The sequence below is a fragment of the Chiloscyllium plagiosum genome, unplaced genomic scaffold (assembly GCF_037043375.1).
Source record: "Chiloscyllium plagiosum isolate Xiang-an unplaced genomic scaffold, Cpla_swu_hap1 HiC_scaffold_31, whole genome shotgun sequence".
Lineage (NCBI taxonomy): Eukaryota > Metazoa > Chordata > Chondrichthyes > Orectolobiformes > Hemiscylliidae > Chiloscyllium > Chiloscyllium plagiosum.
The window spans coordinates 31,503,352-31,522,288 of record NW_028270169.1 but is presented as its reverse complement, the minus strand read 5'-3'; the positions used below and the strand labels follow the sequence as shown (position 1 = coordinate 31,522,288).

The 18,937-nt window shown below is 40.9% G+C and overlaps 1 protein-coding gene across 1 annotated transcript in view; it reads left to right on the top strand.

Moving 5' to 3' along the window:
• The window catches only part of dhrs11a (dehydrogenase/reductase 11a), a 79,705-nt gene that overhangs the window by 47,741 nt on the left and 13,027 nt on the right, over positions 1-18,937 (top strand). Inside the window, exons 3-4 of the mRNA XM_043718558.2 lie at positions 5,173-5,267; positions 15,059-15,188. Coding sequence (XP_043574493.1) covers positions 5,173-5,267; positions 15,059-15,188 — 225 coding nt within the window. The remainder of the gene's footprint in view (positions 1-5,172; positions 5,268-15,058; positions 15,189-18,937) is intronic.

Below are 18,937 nucleotides of genomic sequence, written 5' to 3'. Positions count from 1 at the left end.
ATTGAGCAACTGAAGGACTCCAACACAATCTAGAACCTAGTGGCTGGATATATCTTACACTTCACCATTCCAATCAGGTCAAGGGGGTTAACCCTGGTTCAATGAAGAATGTAAGAGGTCACGACAGAAGCAGCAGTAGGCATACTTAAAAGTGAGATGTCAGCCTGGTGAAGCTACAAAACAGGACTACGTGCCATCAAACAGTACAAGAATGAATCGAATCTAAGCTCTGAAGACCTGCCAAATGCAGTCACGAATGGTGAGAACAGTTTTTTAAAAAAACTTACTGGATGAAGAGGCTACACCATATTTCCATCCTCGATGTGAGAACCCAGCATCAGTGCAAAGGATAAAGACTGAAGTGACAAGTGAACAGTCCATTTCGGCCTCCTTCAGACACCGCCAGTATGACAGCTCCCAATCCACACATTCAGTTCACTCCACAGGATATCTAGAAAGGGTTGGAGGTATTGGATACTGCAAAAGATGTGGTCCTGACAACAATCCAGCAGTAGTACTAAAGATGTGCTCCAGAACCTATCACCCCCTATCCAAGCTGTTCCAGTGCTGTTTCTACACTGACATCTGTCAGATAATGATGCAAGATTATGCACAAATTTAGGACAACCTGGCCGATTACTGCTCCATCAGTCAACTCTTGATCATTAATAAAGTGGTGAAAGGTTTAATTAATCGGCCAGGGCCACTCCGCTTCTGACTTCATTATAGTTTTGGTTCTGGTATGGACGGAAGAGCTGAATTCTAGAGAATGCCCTTGACATCAAATTCACAGAGTATGCATCAAGAACCCCTCTCAAAATTGGGTATCGGGGACAACCTCTGCTGATTGGAGTCATACCTGAATATAGGAAGATGGTTGTAGTTGTTGTCCATGTTTAAATGCAGCATGAGTAGAGAAGGTGCAAAACTTGACCTACTCTTGGGAAGTAAATCAGGGCAGGTAACAGAGGTGTCAGTGGGGGAGCATTTTGGAGCCAGTGACCATGATTCTATTAGTTTTAAAATAGTGACGGAAAAGGATAGACCTGATCTAAAAGCTGAAGTTCTACATTTTAGGAAGGCCAATTTTGATGGTATTAGGCAAGAGCTTTCAAAAGCTGATTGGGTGCAGATGTTCACAGGTAAAGGGAGGGCTGGAAAATGGGAAGCCTTCAGAAATGAGATAACAAGAGTCCAGAGACAGTGTATCCCTGTTAGGGTGAAAGGAAAGGACAAAAAGGGGACATGAGATAGCTTTAGCAAATAGAATTAAGGAGAATCCAAAGGGTTTTTACAAATACATTAAGGACAAAAGGGTAACGAGGGAAAGAATAGGGCCCCTCAAAGATCAGCAAGGCAGCCTTTGTGTGGAGCAGGAGGAGATGGGGGAGTTACTAAATGAGTATTTTGCATCATTTTGCACATGGAAGATATAAAATGTAGGAAAATACATGGTGACATCTTGAAAAAAATGTCCATACTACAGAGGAGGAAGTGCTGGATGTCTTGAAACGGATAAAAGTGGAAAACTGCCCAGGATCTGATCAGGTGTACCCTAGAACTACATGGAAAGCTAGGGAAGTGATTGCTGGACCTTTTACTGCGATATTTGTATCAGCGATAGTCGTATCAGCGATAGTCACAGGTGAGGTGCTGGAAGACTGGAGATTAGCTAACGTGGTGCCACTGTTTAAGATAAGGACAAGCCAGGGAACTATAGACCAGTGAGCCTGACGTCAGTGGTGGGCAAGATGCTGGAGGGAATCCTGAGGGACAGGATGTACATGTATTTGGAAAGAAAAGGACTGATTAGCAAGGTTAGATCTCGTGGAATACAGGGAGAACTCACCATTTAGATACAGAACTGGCTCAAAGGAAGAAGACAGAGGGTGGTAGTGGAAGTCTGTGACCAGTGGAGTGCCACAAGGGTTGGTGCTGGGTCCACTGCTTTTATCATTTATATAAATTGTGAGCATAAGAGGTATAGTTAGTAGGTTTGCAGATGACACCAAAATTGGAGGTATAGTGGACAGCAAAGGAGGTTACCTCAGATTACAACAGGATCTTGACCAGATGGCCCCAAGTGGCAGATGAAGTTTAATTCAGATAAATGCGAGGTGCTGCATTTTGGGAAAGCAAATCTTAGCAGGGCTTATACTCTTAATGGTAAGGTCGTAGGGAGTGTTGCTGAACAAAGAGACCTTGGAATGCAGGTTCGTAGCTCCTTGAAAGTGGAGTCGCAGGTAGATAGAGTGAAGAAGGCGTTTGATATGCTTTCCCTTATTGGTCAGAGTATTGAGTACAGGAGTTAGGAGGTCATGTTGCGGTTGTACAGGACATTGGTTAGGCCACTGTTGGAATATTGTGTGTAATTCTGGTCTCCTTCCTATCAGAAAGATGTGAAACTTGAAAGGGTTCAGAAAAGATTTATAAGGATGTTGCCAGAGCTGGAAGATTTGAGCTACAGGGAGAGGTGGCATCGGCTAGGGCTGTTTTTTCTGGAGCGTTGGAGGCTGAGGGGTGACCTTCTTGAGGTTTATAAAACTCTGAGGGGCATGGATAGGATAAATAGACAAAGTCTTTTCCCTAGGATGGGGGAGTCCAGAACTAGAGGGCATAGGTTTAAGGTAAGAGGGGAAAGGTATAAAAGAGACCTACAGGGCAACTTTTTCACAGAGGGTGGTACATGTATGGAATGAGCTGTCAGAAGATGTGGTGGAGGCTGGTACAATTGCCACAATTAAAAGGCATCTGGATGGGTATATGAATAGGAAGGGTTTGGAAAGATATGGGCCAGGTGCTGGCAGGTGGGACTAGATTCAGTTGGGATATCCCGTTGGGATATCCCGTCGGCATGGATGAGTTGAACTGAAGGGTCTGTTTCCGTATTGTACATCTCTATGACTCTATGACCTAGACAAATCCCGGCTGGGCCAGAAAAATGGCAAGTAACATTTGCACCACACAAGTGGCAGACAATGACCATCTCCAACAAGAGAGGATCTAAAATTTGTCCCTTTACATTCAATTGCATTTCCATCACTGAATCTTCCCAACATTAACATCCTGGGGTTACCATTGACCAGAAACTCAATGGCACTAGCGATATAGACACAGTGACTACAAGTGCAGGTCAGAGGCCAAGACTCCTGCAAAGAGTAACTCACCACCTGATTCCCCAAAGCTGATCTGCTGTCAACAAGGCCCAAGTCAAGTATGATAGAATGCTGCCCACTTACCTGGTTGAGTGCAGCTCCAACAACATTGAAGTTTGACACCATCCAGGATAAAGCAATCTGCTTGATTGGCACCACATTCACAAACATCTTCCACCACTCTCTGTCAGCAGCATCTTCAAGATGCACTGCAGAAATTCACCAAGGCTCTTTACACAGCACCTTCCAAAGCACTTTTCAAATGCACAGACATGACAGTTGCCATCCAGAATGACCAGGGGAGTAAATACATTAAATTACCACCACCTGCAAGTTCCCTCCAAGCCAATCACTGTTCTGACTTGGAAATATATCACCATTCTCCATGTCTTTGAGTCAAAATCCTGGAACTCCTTCCTTTGTGGCATTGTAACTGGACTGCAGTGGTTCAAGAAGGCAGCTTACCTGCATCTTTCCAAGGGCAGCTCAGGATAGGCAATAAATGCGATCCAGGCATGCCTGTGCCAGTAGACTGAATTTGTAAAAAATATAAATAGTCAAGTTCTAACATGACCACCATTTCTGTTATGCCTGCTTCTCTCTGTGCTCTTTTGGAGTTATCACTGAGCCACAAGTTGGTCAACTTGATAATTGTAGAAAGTTAAGGCATGAAAGGAGAACATTTGGTGCATCATTCCTGAGTCAACATTTTGAAAGAACAGGACAATTTAGTGATAAAGATGTGAGGATATTCTGGACCATGAGGTTGCATTGTGATGCTGCATGCTTCTGCTGCTGCTGAGGAACTACAATGCCTCATGGATGCCTAGTTCTGAGCTTTTGGGTTTAACTGTTAGCATATTAGTAATACTATGCAAAATAATTTGGGACTGTTAATGTCTGTGCAGCAGTCCTTTCTACCACAAAGTCGTCATGCTCAGATGAATCTGAAATTAGTTAATTTGTGATGACAGGGTCAAGTAGAATCTTGTTTCTCACTACATGCCAACAACTGTCTGACAGCAATTGTCCTCCTGAGCTCAACTGTCTCTTGAGTGCTAATGCTATCAAACTACCCTTGGTGAGGAATCTTTGAATTCTCATCCAGATTTATTGTGCAATAATGTGTAGGAATTATTCCATCATTATTTATGGTATAGAAGCAGGGTATTTGGCCTAACTGAACCATCCCAGCTTTCATGTCTAATCCTATCAAAGTGTCCCTGCATTCTTTTCTCCTTTGGGGAAGCTTCCTTTAAATTCTTTTATACTAGTTACCTTACATCTTCCTTATAGAAGTCCCATTTTCATCTCAATTCAGATGAACAGAGACTTTGTGAATTCCCAATTAGATTTAGAAGTGAGTCTCTTCTTGTTTATGGCCCCTAGATCTGAAACTCCCATGCAAGTAAAAGTATCTCCATGTCTGTCCTACCAAACCCTTAAACAGAATGAAATTTCTTAATCATTTTTTTCTTTTTCCCAACCTGTTCAATCTTTCCTGAACCACAGCTTGCTATCATTATAAATCTTATTTTCCATTTTGTGCAGCATTTTTATTCCTTTTTACACTATGGTCAAGAACTGTTAATGGTACTCCACTATAGGTTGATCTAGTGCTTTTATGCAAGTTTAACATTGCTTCTTTGTTTTTTAACATGACATTTACATAAAATCACGCCCTTAAGGACCACTGTCAGGCTGCTGCTTGACCAGTCTGTAGGATACTCTCCCAAGGTTGTTTTATTAAATAAAGATTTAGGTGGTAAAATTACTTGCGATCTTATGATTCTAGTGACTGAGAAGTTAATGTTTACAGCATTAGAATACTCCAGCTGTTACTTTTTTTAAAAAAAAAAGCTTTTGGATTTATCAAAATGCAGGGTCCTATGCTGTACTTTTTTTTGTGTTAGATAACTGTAAATTGACATTTGGGGTAGATTTTAGCTAAGAGGCTTCAAAGTTGTAGAGGTTATCTGGAAGGGAGATGATGTCATGTCTTCATACTTTTTTTCAGGTTAACGTGATAGCAATGTCTATCTGCACCCGGGAGGCCTACCAGTCAATGAAAATGCGAAATGTTGATGATGGACACATTATTAACATAAATAGGTAAGGGAATTGAATTGAAATGAAAGCAAAATACCATATGGTGAAAATAAAAGTAAAATGTGCCAGGAGTATTCAAGTCTTGCAGCAGTGGTTGGAGAGGAACTGGGATAACATTGAATTGAATGTGACACTTTTTCAAATAAAAAATTCTACTGAAGAGCAGTCAAAGAGTTGAGTTGTTGTTTTGCATGGGATGCAAAGCAAAAATGGCTTCCTCATTTTTGTTTTGGTTCACAACAACCTCTCATCACTGTGCTTTGTTTTAATGATGGTTGATTTGCACAGGCTCGGTGATAAGCTGCTTAAGAATCAATTTTCAATATTAAAGCAACAAAATTCTAAAATTAAGGATATGTGGTCCTTTTTAAGGAAATGTTAGTGGTTAGGATAGCAGATGAAACAGATTGTAGGTAAAGTTTTGATCCAAATGATCCATGATTGGTGGAAAGAGTACAATATTCAGCACTTCAATTTTTTTTATTGTGATCTGATGAAGATTTCAGAAGTTTGCTCACTAGTGATGGTGTAATAATGACACAATTTGTAAACCAGAGTTCCAGTTCAATGTTTTAGGGGCATAAATTTGAATTCAACCATGACAGTTGGTGAAATTTGAATTCAATAAAATATAGAATTAAAAATGGTTATAATGGTGGCCATTTAACCATTGTTAGTTGTCATAAAATAAAACTCACTTGATTCACTAACTGCCTTTAGGATAGGAACTTTTGCCGTCCTTGTCTTATCTGGCCTACATAATTTGTTTGACTGTCTTATCTTTCCTCCGAAATGGCCTAGCAAGCTACTCACTCAGTTGTATTAAAGCGTCCACCAAGTTTGTTTTTAAAAATGTACAGAACCAGCATGAGAATTAGGGAGGCTTAAAGTAGCACAAGGGAGTGCACATTTTCAGATTTGGGAAACGTAAGAGAACGAGAAGTGTGACTTCACTGGGAATCTGTCTCAGACCACGAGCTGAAAAACTACACAGGAGGGAGGGGAGGACATTTAGAAAAATTGAAGTGTGACATCACAGGGTAAACAAACTCATTAAGTGGGAGCCTGGATGGCTCAAATTACAATCTATGTAAGCAAGATCAGGTCTGTATTTCTTCTGTCCAGCTTTGAAAGTAAAAAATGGATGTTTAGTTTAGATTGAGTGCTTAAAACTTATGAATAGGTAAGATCCCTGGCATATATTCTCTTGTATTTAAACTAGTGGAAATAAATGGAAGGAGAGTAACTTGTAGGTTACTTACGTAGCAAGACAGCTTGACCTGGGTGGGATGTTACTCCTGTGTGATGTGGCAAGTCAGCAATACTTCCAGTATGCAGGGTAACCAAGTGTGCAGAAAGTTTGTTCTGAAGCAGCTACTGCAAATTTGTATTTTGGATCTGGAGCAGCGGCCAGATTCACTACAGAGTATCTGGAAAGCATGTACAGTAAGGTCGCTGCTCCATTGGCAAAGAGTACACAGGCTGAAAGACTGTTAAGAGTAACAAAATACCTGGCAAGTAGTGCAGTAATCCCCTGAAGCCATCACTCTTTAAAAGATCTTTAGTTTTAAGGTATTGCTGGGGGAAGATGGTTTCTTGGGATTGCAGTGAGAGTCAAGTCTATGGCATAGACAGTAGCTGAGCTGCACAAGAGGAAAGAAAAAAAGTATGAGAGTAATGGTGATATGAAATTCTATCATCAGGAGACCACAATCCATTTTTGTGACTGCAACAATGATATCAGTTTGGCATGTCCTCTCCCTGGTGGCAGCATCAAAAATATCATTGGCAGAATAGCCAAAGTTAATGGTCCATATTAGTACCGATTGAGATTGACAAAAAGGAGGCTAACTAAATTTAGAAATCCTGGAAATAAATTAAAAAGCAGGACCTCAACAGTAGTAATTTCAGAATTGCAAATCAAGAATTGAAGAATAGACAGTGAATGTGTAGCTGGAGGGATGGATTTAGATTCTTGTGGCATTGAGAATGATTGTGGAGAAGATGATATCTGTTCAAGCTGGAAGGTTGTACCCCAGCAGAACTGGGATGTTTGCTAGTACTGTTCTCCAGAACTAAGGACTGTAAACTGAACAGGGAGACAAGTGAGGGAAACAAAGATGGAAATGAAAGATAGAAAAATAAAAAGCAAAAGTGGAAGGCAGAGGAAACCAGAGCCAGCAATTACAGCTGGCATATAAAAAAGTGTAAAAATGTCAAAAGGACAAGTCTAAAGGAACTATAGGAAGACGCAGTGGTTCATTGGTTAGCACCGTTGCTTCACAGCAGCAGGAACCCAAGTTGAATTCCACCTCCGGCAACTGTCTGTGTGGAGTTTGCACATTCTCCCTTGTCTGCATGGGTTTCCTCCAGATGTTCTGGTTTCCTCTCAGTCCAAAGATGTGTAGGTTAGGTGGCCATGCTGCATTGCCCAAAGTGTCCAGGGATGTGTAGGCTAGGTGATTAGCCTTGAGAAATGCAGGGTTACAGGGATAGGGTAAGGGGGTTGGGTCTGAGTGGGATGCTCTTTGGAGGATCAGTGTGGACTTGGTTGATTGCCCTGCTTTCATACTACAGGGATTTTGTGATGTATCGGAATGCATGGAACTTTTGCAATAAGATAGACAAATTAAAAGTTAATCATATTATAGTACAATGCAATTGTGATGATGCAGAAGTGGCTGAGGGGTAACTAAGGCTGGGAACTGAACATCCAAGCACATTTAATGTTTAGAAAGGGCATCCAAACTGTAAAAGATGATGGAATAGCTTTGTTAGTGAAAAATGAAATCAGTGCAATAGTCAAAAACAATACTGGCACAGTAACGATAAATGTGGAATGTGTGGAGTCAAGGAACAACAAGGGGTGGAAAGCATTAGTGGGAGTTGTCTGGAGATCTTGAAGCAAGATGGTGAGGTAGGCATGTAACAACGATGCTGCAGTAATCATGGTTGAGTTTTAATCTACAACATTATCAATAATACTGTGATGGATGAATCTCTGGAATGTATGCAAGGTGGTATTGTGGACCAGTACAGTGAGGGATCCAGAAACCAAGCACAGTATTTGGGATGGAAGAAGTGAAGAAAATTAGTTTTAAGTTTTTTTTAAAAATGCCAGAGAAATTAATGGAACTAAAAGCTAATAAGTTACCAGAGTCAGATAATCTATATCCCCGGGTACTAAAGGAATTGTGTGTGAAAATAATGGCAATGTTAGTTGTCAGATTTCAAAATTCTGGAGCAGTCTGGGTAGGAAATGTAACCCTACCATTTTTTTTTTTTTAAAAAAAGGAGGAAGGTAGAAAACTGAGAATTGCAGACCAATCAGCCTAACATCAGTAGTTGGCAACTGCTGTAATCTATTATGAAGATTGTGATAATGGGATTTAGAAAATACCAATAGGATTACACAAAGTTAACATAGTTTCATCAAAAGGAAATCGCACTTGAGAAACCTAGTAAAGAGTTTTGAGAATATAACTCAGAATAAATGAGAGAGAACTAGTTAATGTGAAGTTTTCGGGTTTTCAGAGCACCTTTTTGATAAAGTAAGATATTTATATGCAAAATCAAAGGTCATGCAATTGATAGTAATATACTGACGTGCATTGAGAATTTTGTTTAGCAGACAGGAAGTGGTGGGAATAAATGGGTCATTTTCAGAGTGGGAGAAATGAGCGAGATTGTAGAGATCAAAGCTTGTGGGTCCCACCTATTAATATATAATAACGACTTGGATGACAGAATAAAGCAGAATACCTTCATGTTTGCTGGCGATAGAAACCTAGGTGTGAGAGAATAGTGAGGATGTAAAGAGGCTTCAAGGCAAGTTAACCATTTTGAGTGAATGGGCAGATATGTGGCAGGTGCAGTAAAAGGTGGATAAATGTGAAGCTATTATTTTGGTGTGAAAGACAGAATGGTAGGGTATTATTTAACAATTATAGATTAGGAACTATGGATGTACAGTAGGACCTGGATGTCTTTTTATGTCATTGAAAGCAAGCATGTAGGTGCAGCCAGCAGATAAGAAGGCAAATGGTTTGTTGGCCTTTGTCACAAGTGAGTTTGTGTACAGGCGCGAGGAAGTCATACTGCAAATGTGCAAGGCCATGATGAGACCATGCCTGCATTTTTGGTCTCCTGGCCTCAGAAAAGATATATGTACATTTGACTGATGGTGGAATCCTGGGATGGCAGGTTTGTCCAATAAAGAGAGATTAGGCCAATTAGTCTGTATTTACTGGAGTTTAGAAGAATGAGAGGGAGATCATCGAAATGTATAAAATTCTGATTAGACTGGATGCAGGGATGATGTTTCCTCTGGCTATGGGTTCAGAACAAGAGATGCAGTTTCTGAATAATTGGAAGGCTGTTTTGGACTGAGATGAAAACTTTCTTCACTCAGTAATGAATCTGTGGAATTCTCCACCACAGAAGGCTGCGGCGGCAAGGTTATTAAATATATTCAAGAAAACAAAATACACTTAGAGGGTAAATGTGTTGTGGGGTATTGGGGAGCATAGGAGTATGGTGTTAAGATGGAGGATCAGCCATGATTGGCAGAGCAGGGTCATTGGGTTGAGGAACCTATTCCTGCTACTTTGTTGTTTCTAAAGCATGGTGCACTCAAACATATTATATTTAGCATTTATGTTTTCTTTCAAGTTTTTATAATGTGTATGCAGTATGAATCAGCAAGGTTGCCCTTCTGTACTGTGGGCTGGATGCTTTTTAACTTGATGTTTTTATTGTTAAGTGGTTTATATAAAAGTTAAAAAGAAACAAGACTACAAAGTGCTGCATATTTATCTTAGTGTGCACTCTGTAAGCCTCGAGATGTTGCACTGAGGCTGGTTTAATTTGTGAAGAGACATTGTATTTAATCACCTCAGAAGGAGGTAATACAGCATCACCTCAAACAACCTCGATTTAAATGTTGCTGTGTTATGTAATTGTTTTGAACCCATTGTTTCTGTCTTTTTTGGCACTAACTCACTTAACTTTCCAGGAGGTTTGAAGTGGATGTAACTCATGACATCTTTAAAATGACTGGGTTAAATGTTATTAAAAGAGAAGTCTGTTTTTAATCTTCAAATTGCTTCTCAATTAGCTTGAATTTAGCAGTGACACAATGAAAGGAGCTGAAATCTTTTTTAGGAAACATTTTGATTCTTTCCCCTCATTTCTTTTTAAAGGCAAAAATGAAATTAGAATAAGACATTTTTGTATATCTGTGGGTAAAACATGGATATTGAGGGGAAGTGAACTTTAAGTTAACCTGTACTGCAGAATCTAGGCAGATAAATAATTAAAATACAATAGGTATCATCTCACCTAGATCCCATAGTTTCACGTCATCTCTGGATAGACAACGAAGCTAACTGTCTGAACCAGAAAGCTCCTCCTTTTAAACAAATAGGCTAGGGTCAAAGGACATCCTTGACCTTGCCCCAGCTCCACTGATTACAGTTTAGTTCTGAAAGTGGGAAGTTGCACCAGCTTTCTTAATCCAGCTGAACTAGATCAGAGGAGAATGGCAATGTGAAGAGCTCTCATCAGCTGCAGCTTTCTCCTACTCTAGAATCATCTAAGATATCTGCCCTCTGCACAATTCTGATTTTAAGTCACTCCATTAATGCAGTGGTGAGGTGTCAGCATCCTAAGGATTGAAATTCTTTCTTGTAAGTCTCTGTCTGTCTCTCTCCTCCATTAAAACAGTGCTTAAAACCTATTTCTCCCTTACCAAATAAGAAACGAAAGAACTGTGGATGCTGGAAATCCAGAAACAAAAAGAGAAGTTGTTAGAACAGCTTAGCAGGTGTAGCAGCAGCTATGGAGAGAAATCAAAGTTAACATTTTAGGTCCAGTGACCCTTTTTCATAACTCAGTTTTTCCAGCAATTTCTATTTTTATTTTCTCTCTCTTACCAAATTTGCTAACATCATTTTTTCTTGTCAGTTTTCTGTTTGAAAACACACTTGTAAAGCACCTTGAAATGTGCCACAAAACTAGTCGTTCTTGTTGCTGCTTTCATTAGAGTGTACATTTGGATAAAGGAGTAAAACAAATCACAATTCATTCGTGCTCAAGTCTGACTCTCAAATATATATAAACTGAATAACTAAAATAGAATTAAGGAGAATCCAAAGAGTTTTTACAAATACATTAAGGGCAAAAGGGTAACGAGGGAGAGAATAGGGCCCCTCAAAGATCAAGGCGGCCTTTGTATGGAGCCGCAGAAAATGGGGGAGATACTAAATGAGTATTTTGCGTCAGTATTTACTGTTGAAAAGGATATGGAAGATATAGACTGTAGAGAAATAGATGGTGACATCTTGCAAAATGTCCATATTACAGAGGAAGAATTGCTGGATGTCTTGAAACGGGTAAAGGTGGATAAATCCCCAGGACCTGATCAGGTGTACCCGAGAACTCTGTGGGAAGCTAGAGAAATGATTGCTGGGCCTCTTTGTGAGATATTTGTATTATCAAAAGTCACAGGTAAGGTGCCGGAAGACTGAAGGTTGGCTAATGTGGTGCCACTGTTTAAGAAGGGTGGTAAGGACAAGCCAGGGAACTGTAGACCAGTGAGCCTGACCTTGGTGGTGGGCAAGTTGTTGGAGGGAATCCTGAGGGACAGGATGTACATGTACTTGGAAAGACAAGAACTGATTAGGGATAGTCAACATGGCTTTGTGCATGGGAAATCATGTCTCACAAACTTGACTGAGTTTTTTCAAGAAGTAACAAAGAGGTGGAGGATTGTTTTTCAGACTGGAGGCCTGTGACCAGTGGAGTGCCACAGGGATTGGTGCTGGGTCCTCTACGTTTTGTCATTTAAATAAGTGAGTGGATGCAAGCATAAGATGTACAGTTAGTAAGTTTGCAGATGACCCCAAAATTGGAGGTGTAGTGGACAGCGAAGGGGGGTACCTCCGATTACAACAGGATCTTGACCAGATGGGCCAATGGGCTGAGAAGTGGCAAATGGAGATAATTTGGGTAAATGAGAGGTGCTGCATTTTGAGAAAGCAAATCTTAGCAGGACTTATACACTTAATGGTAAGGTCCTAGGGAGTGATGCTGAACAAAGTGACCTTGAAGTGCAGGTTCATAGCTCTTTGAAAGTGGAGTCGCAGGTAGATAGGATAGTGAAGAAGGTATTTGGTATGCTTTCCTTTATTGGTCAGAGTATTGAGTACAGGGGTCGGGAGGTCATGTTGCGGCTGTACAGGAAATTGGTTAGGCCACTGTTGGAATATTGCGTGCAATTCTGGTCTTCCTATCAGAAAGATGTTGTGAAACTTGAAAGGGTTCAGAAAAGATTTACAAGGATGTTTCCAGGGTTGGAGGATTTGAGCTACAGGGAGAGGCTGAACAGGCTGGGGCTGTTTTCCCTGGAGCGTCGGAAGCTGAGGGGTGACCTTATAGAGGTTTACACAATTATGAGGGGCATGGATAGGATGAATAGGCAAAGTCTTTTCCTTGGGGTTGGGGGAGTCCAGAACTAGAGGGCATAGGTTTAGGTGAGAGGGGAAAGATATAAAAGAGACCTACGGGCCAACGTTTTCACACAGAGGATGGTAAGTGTATGGAATGAGCTACCAGAGGAAGTGGTGGAGGCTGGTATAATTGCAACATTTACGAAGCATTTGGATGGATATATGAATAGGAAGGGTTTGGAGGGATATGGGCCGGGTGCTTGGCAGGTGGGACTAGATTGAGTTGGGATATCTGGTCGGCATGGACGGGTTGGACCGAAGGGTCTGTTTCCATGCTGTACATCTCTATGACTCTGTAACCTGGATTTGAGAATGCTAATTAGGACTAGATGTTGACTCGGGAAGAAAAATTGACCGCGTTTGTAGGTTTATTATGCTGTAAGGCAAGAAACAAATAACTTTGCAGCACTGGAGCCTTGCATGTGCTTTGACCTTCAAAGATGAGTGTATATGTACTGAAAGTACCGGAATGATTACTCGGAAGTGATTTTCTGTAGAAAGTATTTCCAGACCTGTGGCTACAAACTATAAATTAAAATGGTTGTGCCTAATGGGAAAGGTCAGCTGCTGTTAAAGTCTCAAGATGCAGTTTACTTTTCTTCAAGTCTGATACATTTATGCAATAACAATCAGCACAAATCCAAGCTCACCATTGCTGTGAATTATTATTTGAAATAATCCATTTTGTGACAAGTCACTCAAAGAAGTTTTGTTACTTGTTAATAGTTAATGGCATCTTCATGAAATCTGTTTTCTTGTTTATTGTGAGCCAACTCTTCCTTCCATGTGCAGCAAGATAGTCTTATTTTTTGCACTGTTTATGTATCATGTTACTATAATAAGGGCAGCATGGTGGCTCAGTGGTTAGCACTGCTGCCTCAGCACCAGGCACCTGGGTTTGATTCCACTCTCAGGCACATTCTCCCTATGTCTGCATGAAGTTTCTCAGGTTGCTCTGGCTATTTCCTAATAGGAGACAGAGAGGACTGCAGATGCTGGATATCAGAGTCAAGAGTGTGTTGCTGGAAAAGCACAGCAGGTTAGGCAACATCCGAGGAGCAGGGGAATCGACGCTTCTGGCATAAGCTCACTGACTCCTAGTTGATTTCAACCTGGCTGTCTCCTAGTTGATTTCAACGCCTAATGAAGGGCCTTATGCCGGAAACATCGGTTCCCCTGCTCCTCAGATACTGCCTGACCTGCTGTGCCTTTCCAGCACCACACTCTCGACTTTCTTCTAACACTCCAAAGATGTGCTGGTTAGGTGAGTTGGTCATGGGAAATGCAGGGATAGGGTAGAGAGTTGGATCTGATGAGATGTTCTTCAGAGGGTCAGTGTGGACTTGATGGTTTGACTGGCTGCTGTAGGGATTCTGTGATTCAATAAATTTGGTGTCTCCTTTTGATTATATTTAAATGAAGAATTCAAGAACAATATGAAGCTCTTCATGTACAATTATGGACCCTGGTGAGAGAAACTAAATGTGTCAAAATGGTACTGTCACTGATTTTATATCCTCTATATGTGGTAATGTAACTAGTACCTAGTCATTTTTGAGGCAGCATGCAGCTTAAACATTTATGTCTCACACTAATTCCTATGCCAGTGTTTAAACTGCATTTGGTGTGAGGAGAGGAAGTAGCCCAGTGCAAGATGTTTATATGGAATCGTTATTATTTAGTGTTTAGAAATGTGTCAAATTAATAGTTTTGCACTTGGTTTATGAAAGTCACCAAAGATGGGGAAGATTTGCAGTTTACAGCTTAATGCTGAGATCCAACTTTGTCTGGAAGAACAGAACACCATAATCCCTATTAAAATGCCAAACCTCTTTCTATCAACGTCTAAACAATCTCCATTCTGCCAAAGAATCTGTAAGTAAGTCTGCATCTTACTGCGATGGTTGTGGAGTTGCCAATTCCATGCCCTTGCAGGTAATCTACAAGATGTGTCTGAAATATGATTTAGTTGGGCTTTGCTAGTTACAATTGCTTATAAAACACAACTGTTGACAAAAGTCAGCTCCATTTCTTCAAGACTTTTTCTCTTTTCTTTCTCCCTTCATTTGAAACCTATTTAGAAAAACAATTGAATATTAAAGGAAATGGTCAATCTGAAGATGCTTGTTGACCATTTGAATTTGTTTTGTTAAATGTAATTGACCTCACTTTTTTTGTCCTCCATGGACAAAAGCCATGTTTATGCAACTGACTTATCTAGGAATTTGGCACATTGTGCTGTGATAGACCTGACTCCATCTCTTCTCCCCTCTTCTGTAATTTTAGTATGAGTGGCCACCGAGTGATCCCATCCTCAGCAACCCATTTCTACGCAGCTACAAAGTTTGCAGTTACTGCCCTGACTGAAGGGTTAAGACAAGAGCTTCGAGAAGCACAGACACACATACGGGCCACGGTAAGAACTGCACAATGAAAGGAGGCTTCGTTGCAGAAGACATTTGTGATTGGTGAAATATTACACTGCAGCTACTTTCCAACAGATAACACTTGTACATGGGAACATAGTGGAGGGTGTATGCGAGAGTGTTAAAATTGGTTGGAAAGAAGATAACTAGTCAGGGTTGCACTCATTGCATCTGATTGGTGTTTCTGCTGCAAGTGGGTACAGGGTGAATTAAAGCTGAAGTCTCGATTGGCATACCCAGAGTCAAATAGGCTGCTGACCTGCAATATCAAGTTTCAAATTTGAGGAATGGTCATTTGGATGAGGTATCAGTGCTTTCACCAGCAATGTAAACTTAATCTAGTTGTCAGTTAAGAATATAAGGCTGAACATGGAACCTTCCTGGTCAGTTTTTTTTAAAAAAAAGAGTGGAATTATTCTCTCCCTGACAGTGGCAAGAAAGGAAAATAATTAGGTGAGTTGTATTGTCAGAGATGTACGGCATGGAAAAACATACCTTTGGTCCAAATTGTCCATGCTGATCAGATATCCTAAATTAATCTAGTCCCATTTGCCAGCATTTGTCCATATCCCTCTAAACACTTCCTATTCATCCAGATGCCCTTTAAATGTTGTAATTGTACCAGTCTCCACTGCTTCCTCTGACAGCTAATCCATATATGCACCATTCTCTGCATGGAAAAAGTTTCTCCTGAGGTCTCTTTTAAACCTTTCTCTTCTCACCTGAAACCTTTGCTGTCTGGTTTTGGACTCTCTTACTTTGGAGGGAAAAGACTGTTCTCCCTGTTCCCCTCATGATTTTATAAATCTCTATCAAGTCACACCTCCGCCTCTGACATTCCAGGGGAAATAGCCCAACCCTATTCAGCCTCTCCCGATAGCTCAAACCCTCCAACCCTGGCAACATACTTGTAAATCTTTTCTGAACCCTTCCAAGTTTAACAACATTGGAGTTGGATGTCATGTTGAGGTTGTACAGGATATTGGTGAGGCCTCTTCTGGAGTACTGTGTTCAGTTCTGGTTGCCCAGTTATAGGAAGAATACTAACCTGGAGTGGGTTCAGAAGAGGTTTACCAGGATGTTGCTAGGTATGGAAGGTTTGAGTAATAAAGAAAGGCTAGATAGGCTGAGACTACTTTCACTGGAGCATAAGAGGTTGAGAGGTGACTTGATAGAAGTTTTATAAAATAGTGAGGTGTATAGCTCGAGATAATGGTAGGTGTCTTTCTCTAGGATGGGGGCTTCCAACACTAGATTTTTAAGGTGAGAGAAGAGCGATTTAAAAAGTTAAAAGGGGCAAAGGTTTTTACATAGGGTGGTTTGTATGTGGAATGAACTTCCTGAGGAGATGATGGATGTGGGCAAAATTACAACATTTAAAAGACTTTTGGAGAAGTACATGAATAGGAAAGGTTTGGAGGGATATGGGTCAGGACTAGCTTAATTTGGGATTATGTTCGACATGGACTGGTTCAACTTAAGGGTCTGTTTCTGTGCTGTATGACTTTGACTCTGTAACATATTTTTGTAGCAAGGAGACCAAAATTGAATGCAGTATTCCAAAAGTGGCCTAACCAATGTCCTGTACAGCCACAACTTGACATCCAAACTCCTAAACTAAATGTACTGACTAACAAAGCAAGCATACCAAATGCTGTCATCACTACCCTATCTACCTGCAACTCTACTTTCAAGGAATTATGAACCTGCACTCTTTGTTTGGCAATACTCTCCAAGACCTTGCAATTAAGAACCCTGACTTGCTGTACCAAAATATAGCACCTCACATTTATCAAGATTAAATTCCATCTGCCACTTCTTGGCCCATCTGATCAAGATACTGTTGTACACTGAGGCAACCTTCGCCGTCCACAACACCACCAATTTTGCTGTCATCTGCAAATTTACTAAGCATTCCCATTCAAATCGTTTATATCAAAAAGCAGTGGACCCAGCACTGATGGTTACCTCAGTCCGAAAGCCACCCTTCACTACCACCCTCTATCTCGTACGTCCAGCTAATTTTCTATCCGAGTGGCTAGTTCTCCTTGTAATTCCATATGATCTAACCTTCTACCCAGTCTACCATGCTGAACCTTATCTCAAATGCCTTTGAGGTCCATACAGACTTGATCTTGGCAAGCCACTTGTGCCCTTCCTTCCAACTCACCAATTAAGTATTGGGCATGAAGGTCCATGGACAGCTTTCTGAACCTGGCAGCAATTAAGGCTTTAATGTAAGTGGCCAATGAATGTTGCTTAAGGGCCTCCACTTGCTACCTCTCAGATTACCTGCTTTCCCATCTGGCAAGAAAGGTGACAAGTTTACCAATTGTGAAATCAGGACAAACCCTGCCTGCTGGGTTGAGAGACTGTCTGATGTTTCTCCATTTGCATCCCCAACTCACAGTAAGAAAAAATAAAATCAATTATCTTCTTGCTGTTAAATTTCTCAAAGAGTATGCCTCAAGGGGTAGTCTTTAAGATCCGGGTAATACTGGCCAGTGACTTTTGGTGACCCAGGATGCCATTGTCGAGGGCTGTGGTAGAAACATGCCCATGCTTTCTGGAGATCTTGTGCTGATTGGCATGCATGGCATGCGTTCTGTTGCATTCTCTTGGAAGTTAGGGATATTGGGGCCGCCTGATACACCTGTTCTTACACCTGTGTACAGAAATGGAAAAATTCACCTGATGTAATCCAGTTGTTGGAAATCAAATGATGGCACCAGTCGTTATTTAGCCATACATTTAAAATAAAGAATTCTTAGTTCCATTATACGTTTTAAATTGTCCTCTTTCTTTATCATGCTCTTCATTTCTGTTGTACTGGAAGTGATTTAAAAATTAAAATGAACCATGATTGTGGTGAACTGTGAGCAGCCTTGGCTGACTGTTTGTTTGGTCTACTCTGATCTCCTACTGTTGTAATGTATGAGAAAAAAATATCAATCTAATCAGTTTTTCAGATCCTGAAGATATGTGGGGTATAGTATTTAATCCTGAGAATAGGGATATTGGGTGCTGGTGAGAATTTTAAGGAATGAATAATTTCCAGATCATCATTCCCTAATTTTAATGGCGGTGGGAGATGGAGTGGCTATGATTGAAGCCAACCTGTTGGAGGTAGAACAGCCATTTAAATAGAGTCATAGAGATGTACAGCATGGAAACAGACCCTTCGGTCCAACCCATCCATGCCGACCAGATATCCCAACCCAATGTAGTCCCACCTGCAAACTCCCAGCCCATATCCCTCCAAACCCTTCCTATTCATTTCCCATCCAAATGCCTCTTAAATGTTGCAATTGTACCAGCCTCCACCACTTCCTCTGGCAGCTCATTCCATACACGTACCACCCTCTGTGTGAAAAAGTTGCCCCTTAGGTCTCTTTTATATCTTTCCCCTCTCACCCTAAACCTATGCCCTCTAGTTCTGGACTCCCCAACCCCAAGGAAAAGACTTTGTCTATTTATCCTATCCATGCCCCTCATAATTTTGTAAACTTCTATAAGGTCACCCCTCAGCCTCCGATGCTCCAGGGAAAACAGTCCCAGCCTTTTCAGCCTCTCCCCATAGCTCAAATCCTCCTTGTAAATCTTTTCTGAATCCTTTCAAGTTTCACAACATCTTTCCGATTGGAAGGAGACCAGAATTACACACACTATTCCAAAAGTGGCCTAACCAATGTCCTGTACAGCCGCAACATGACCTCCCAACACCTGTACTCAATACTCT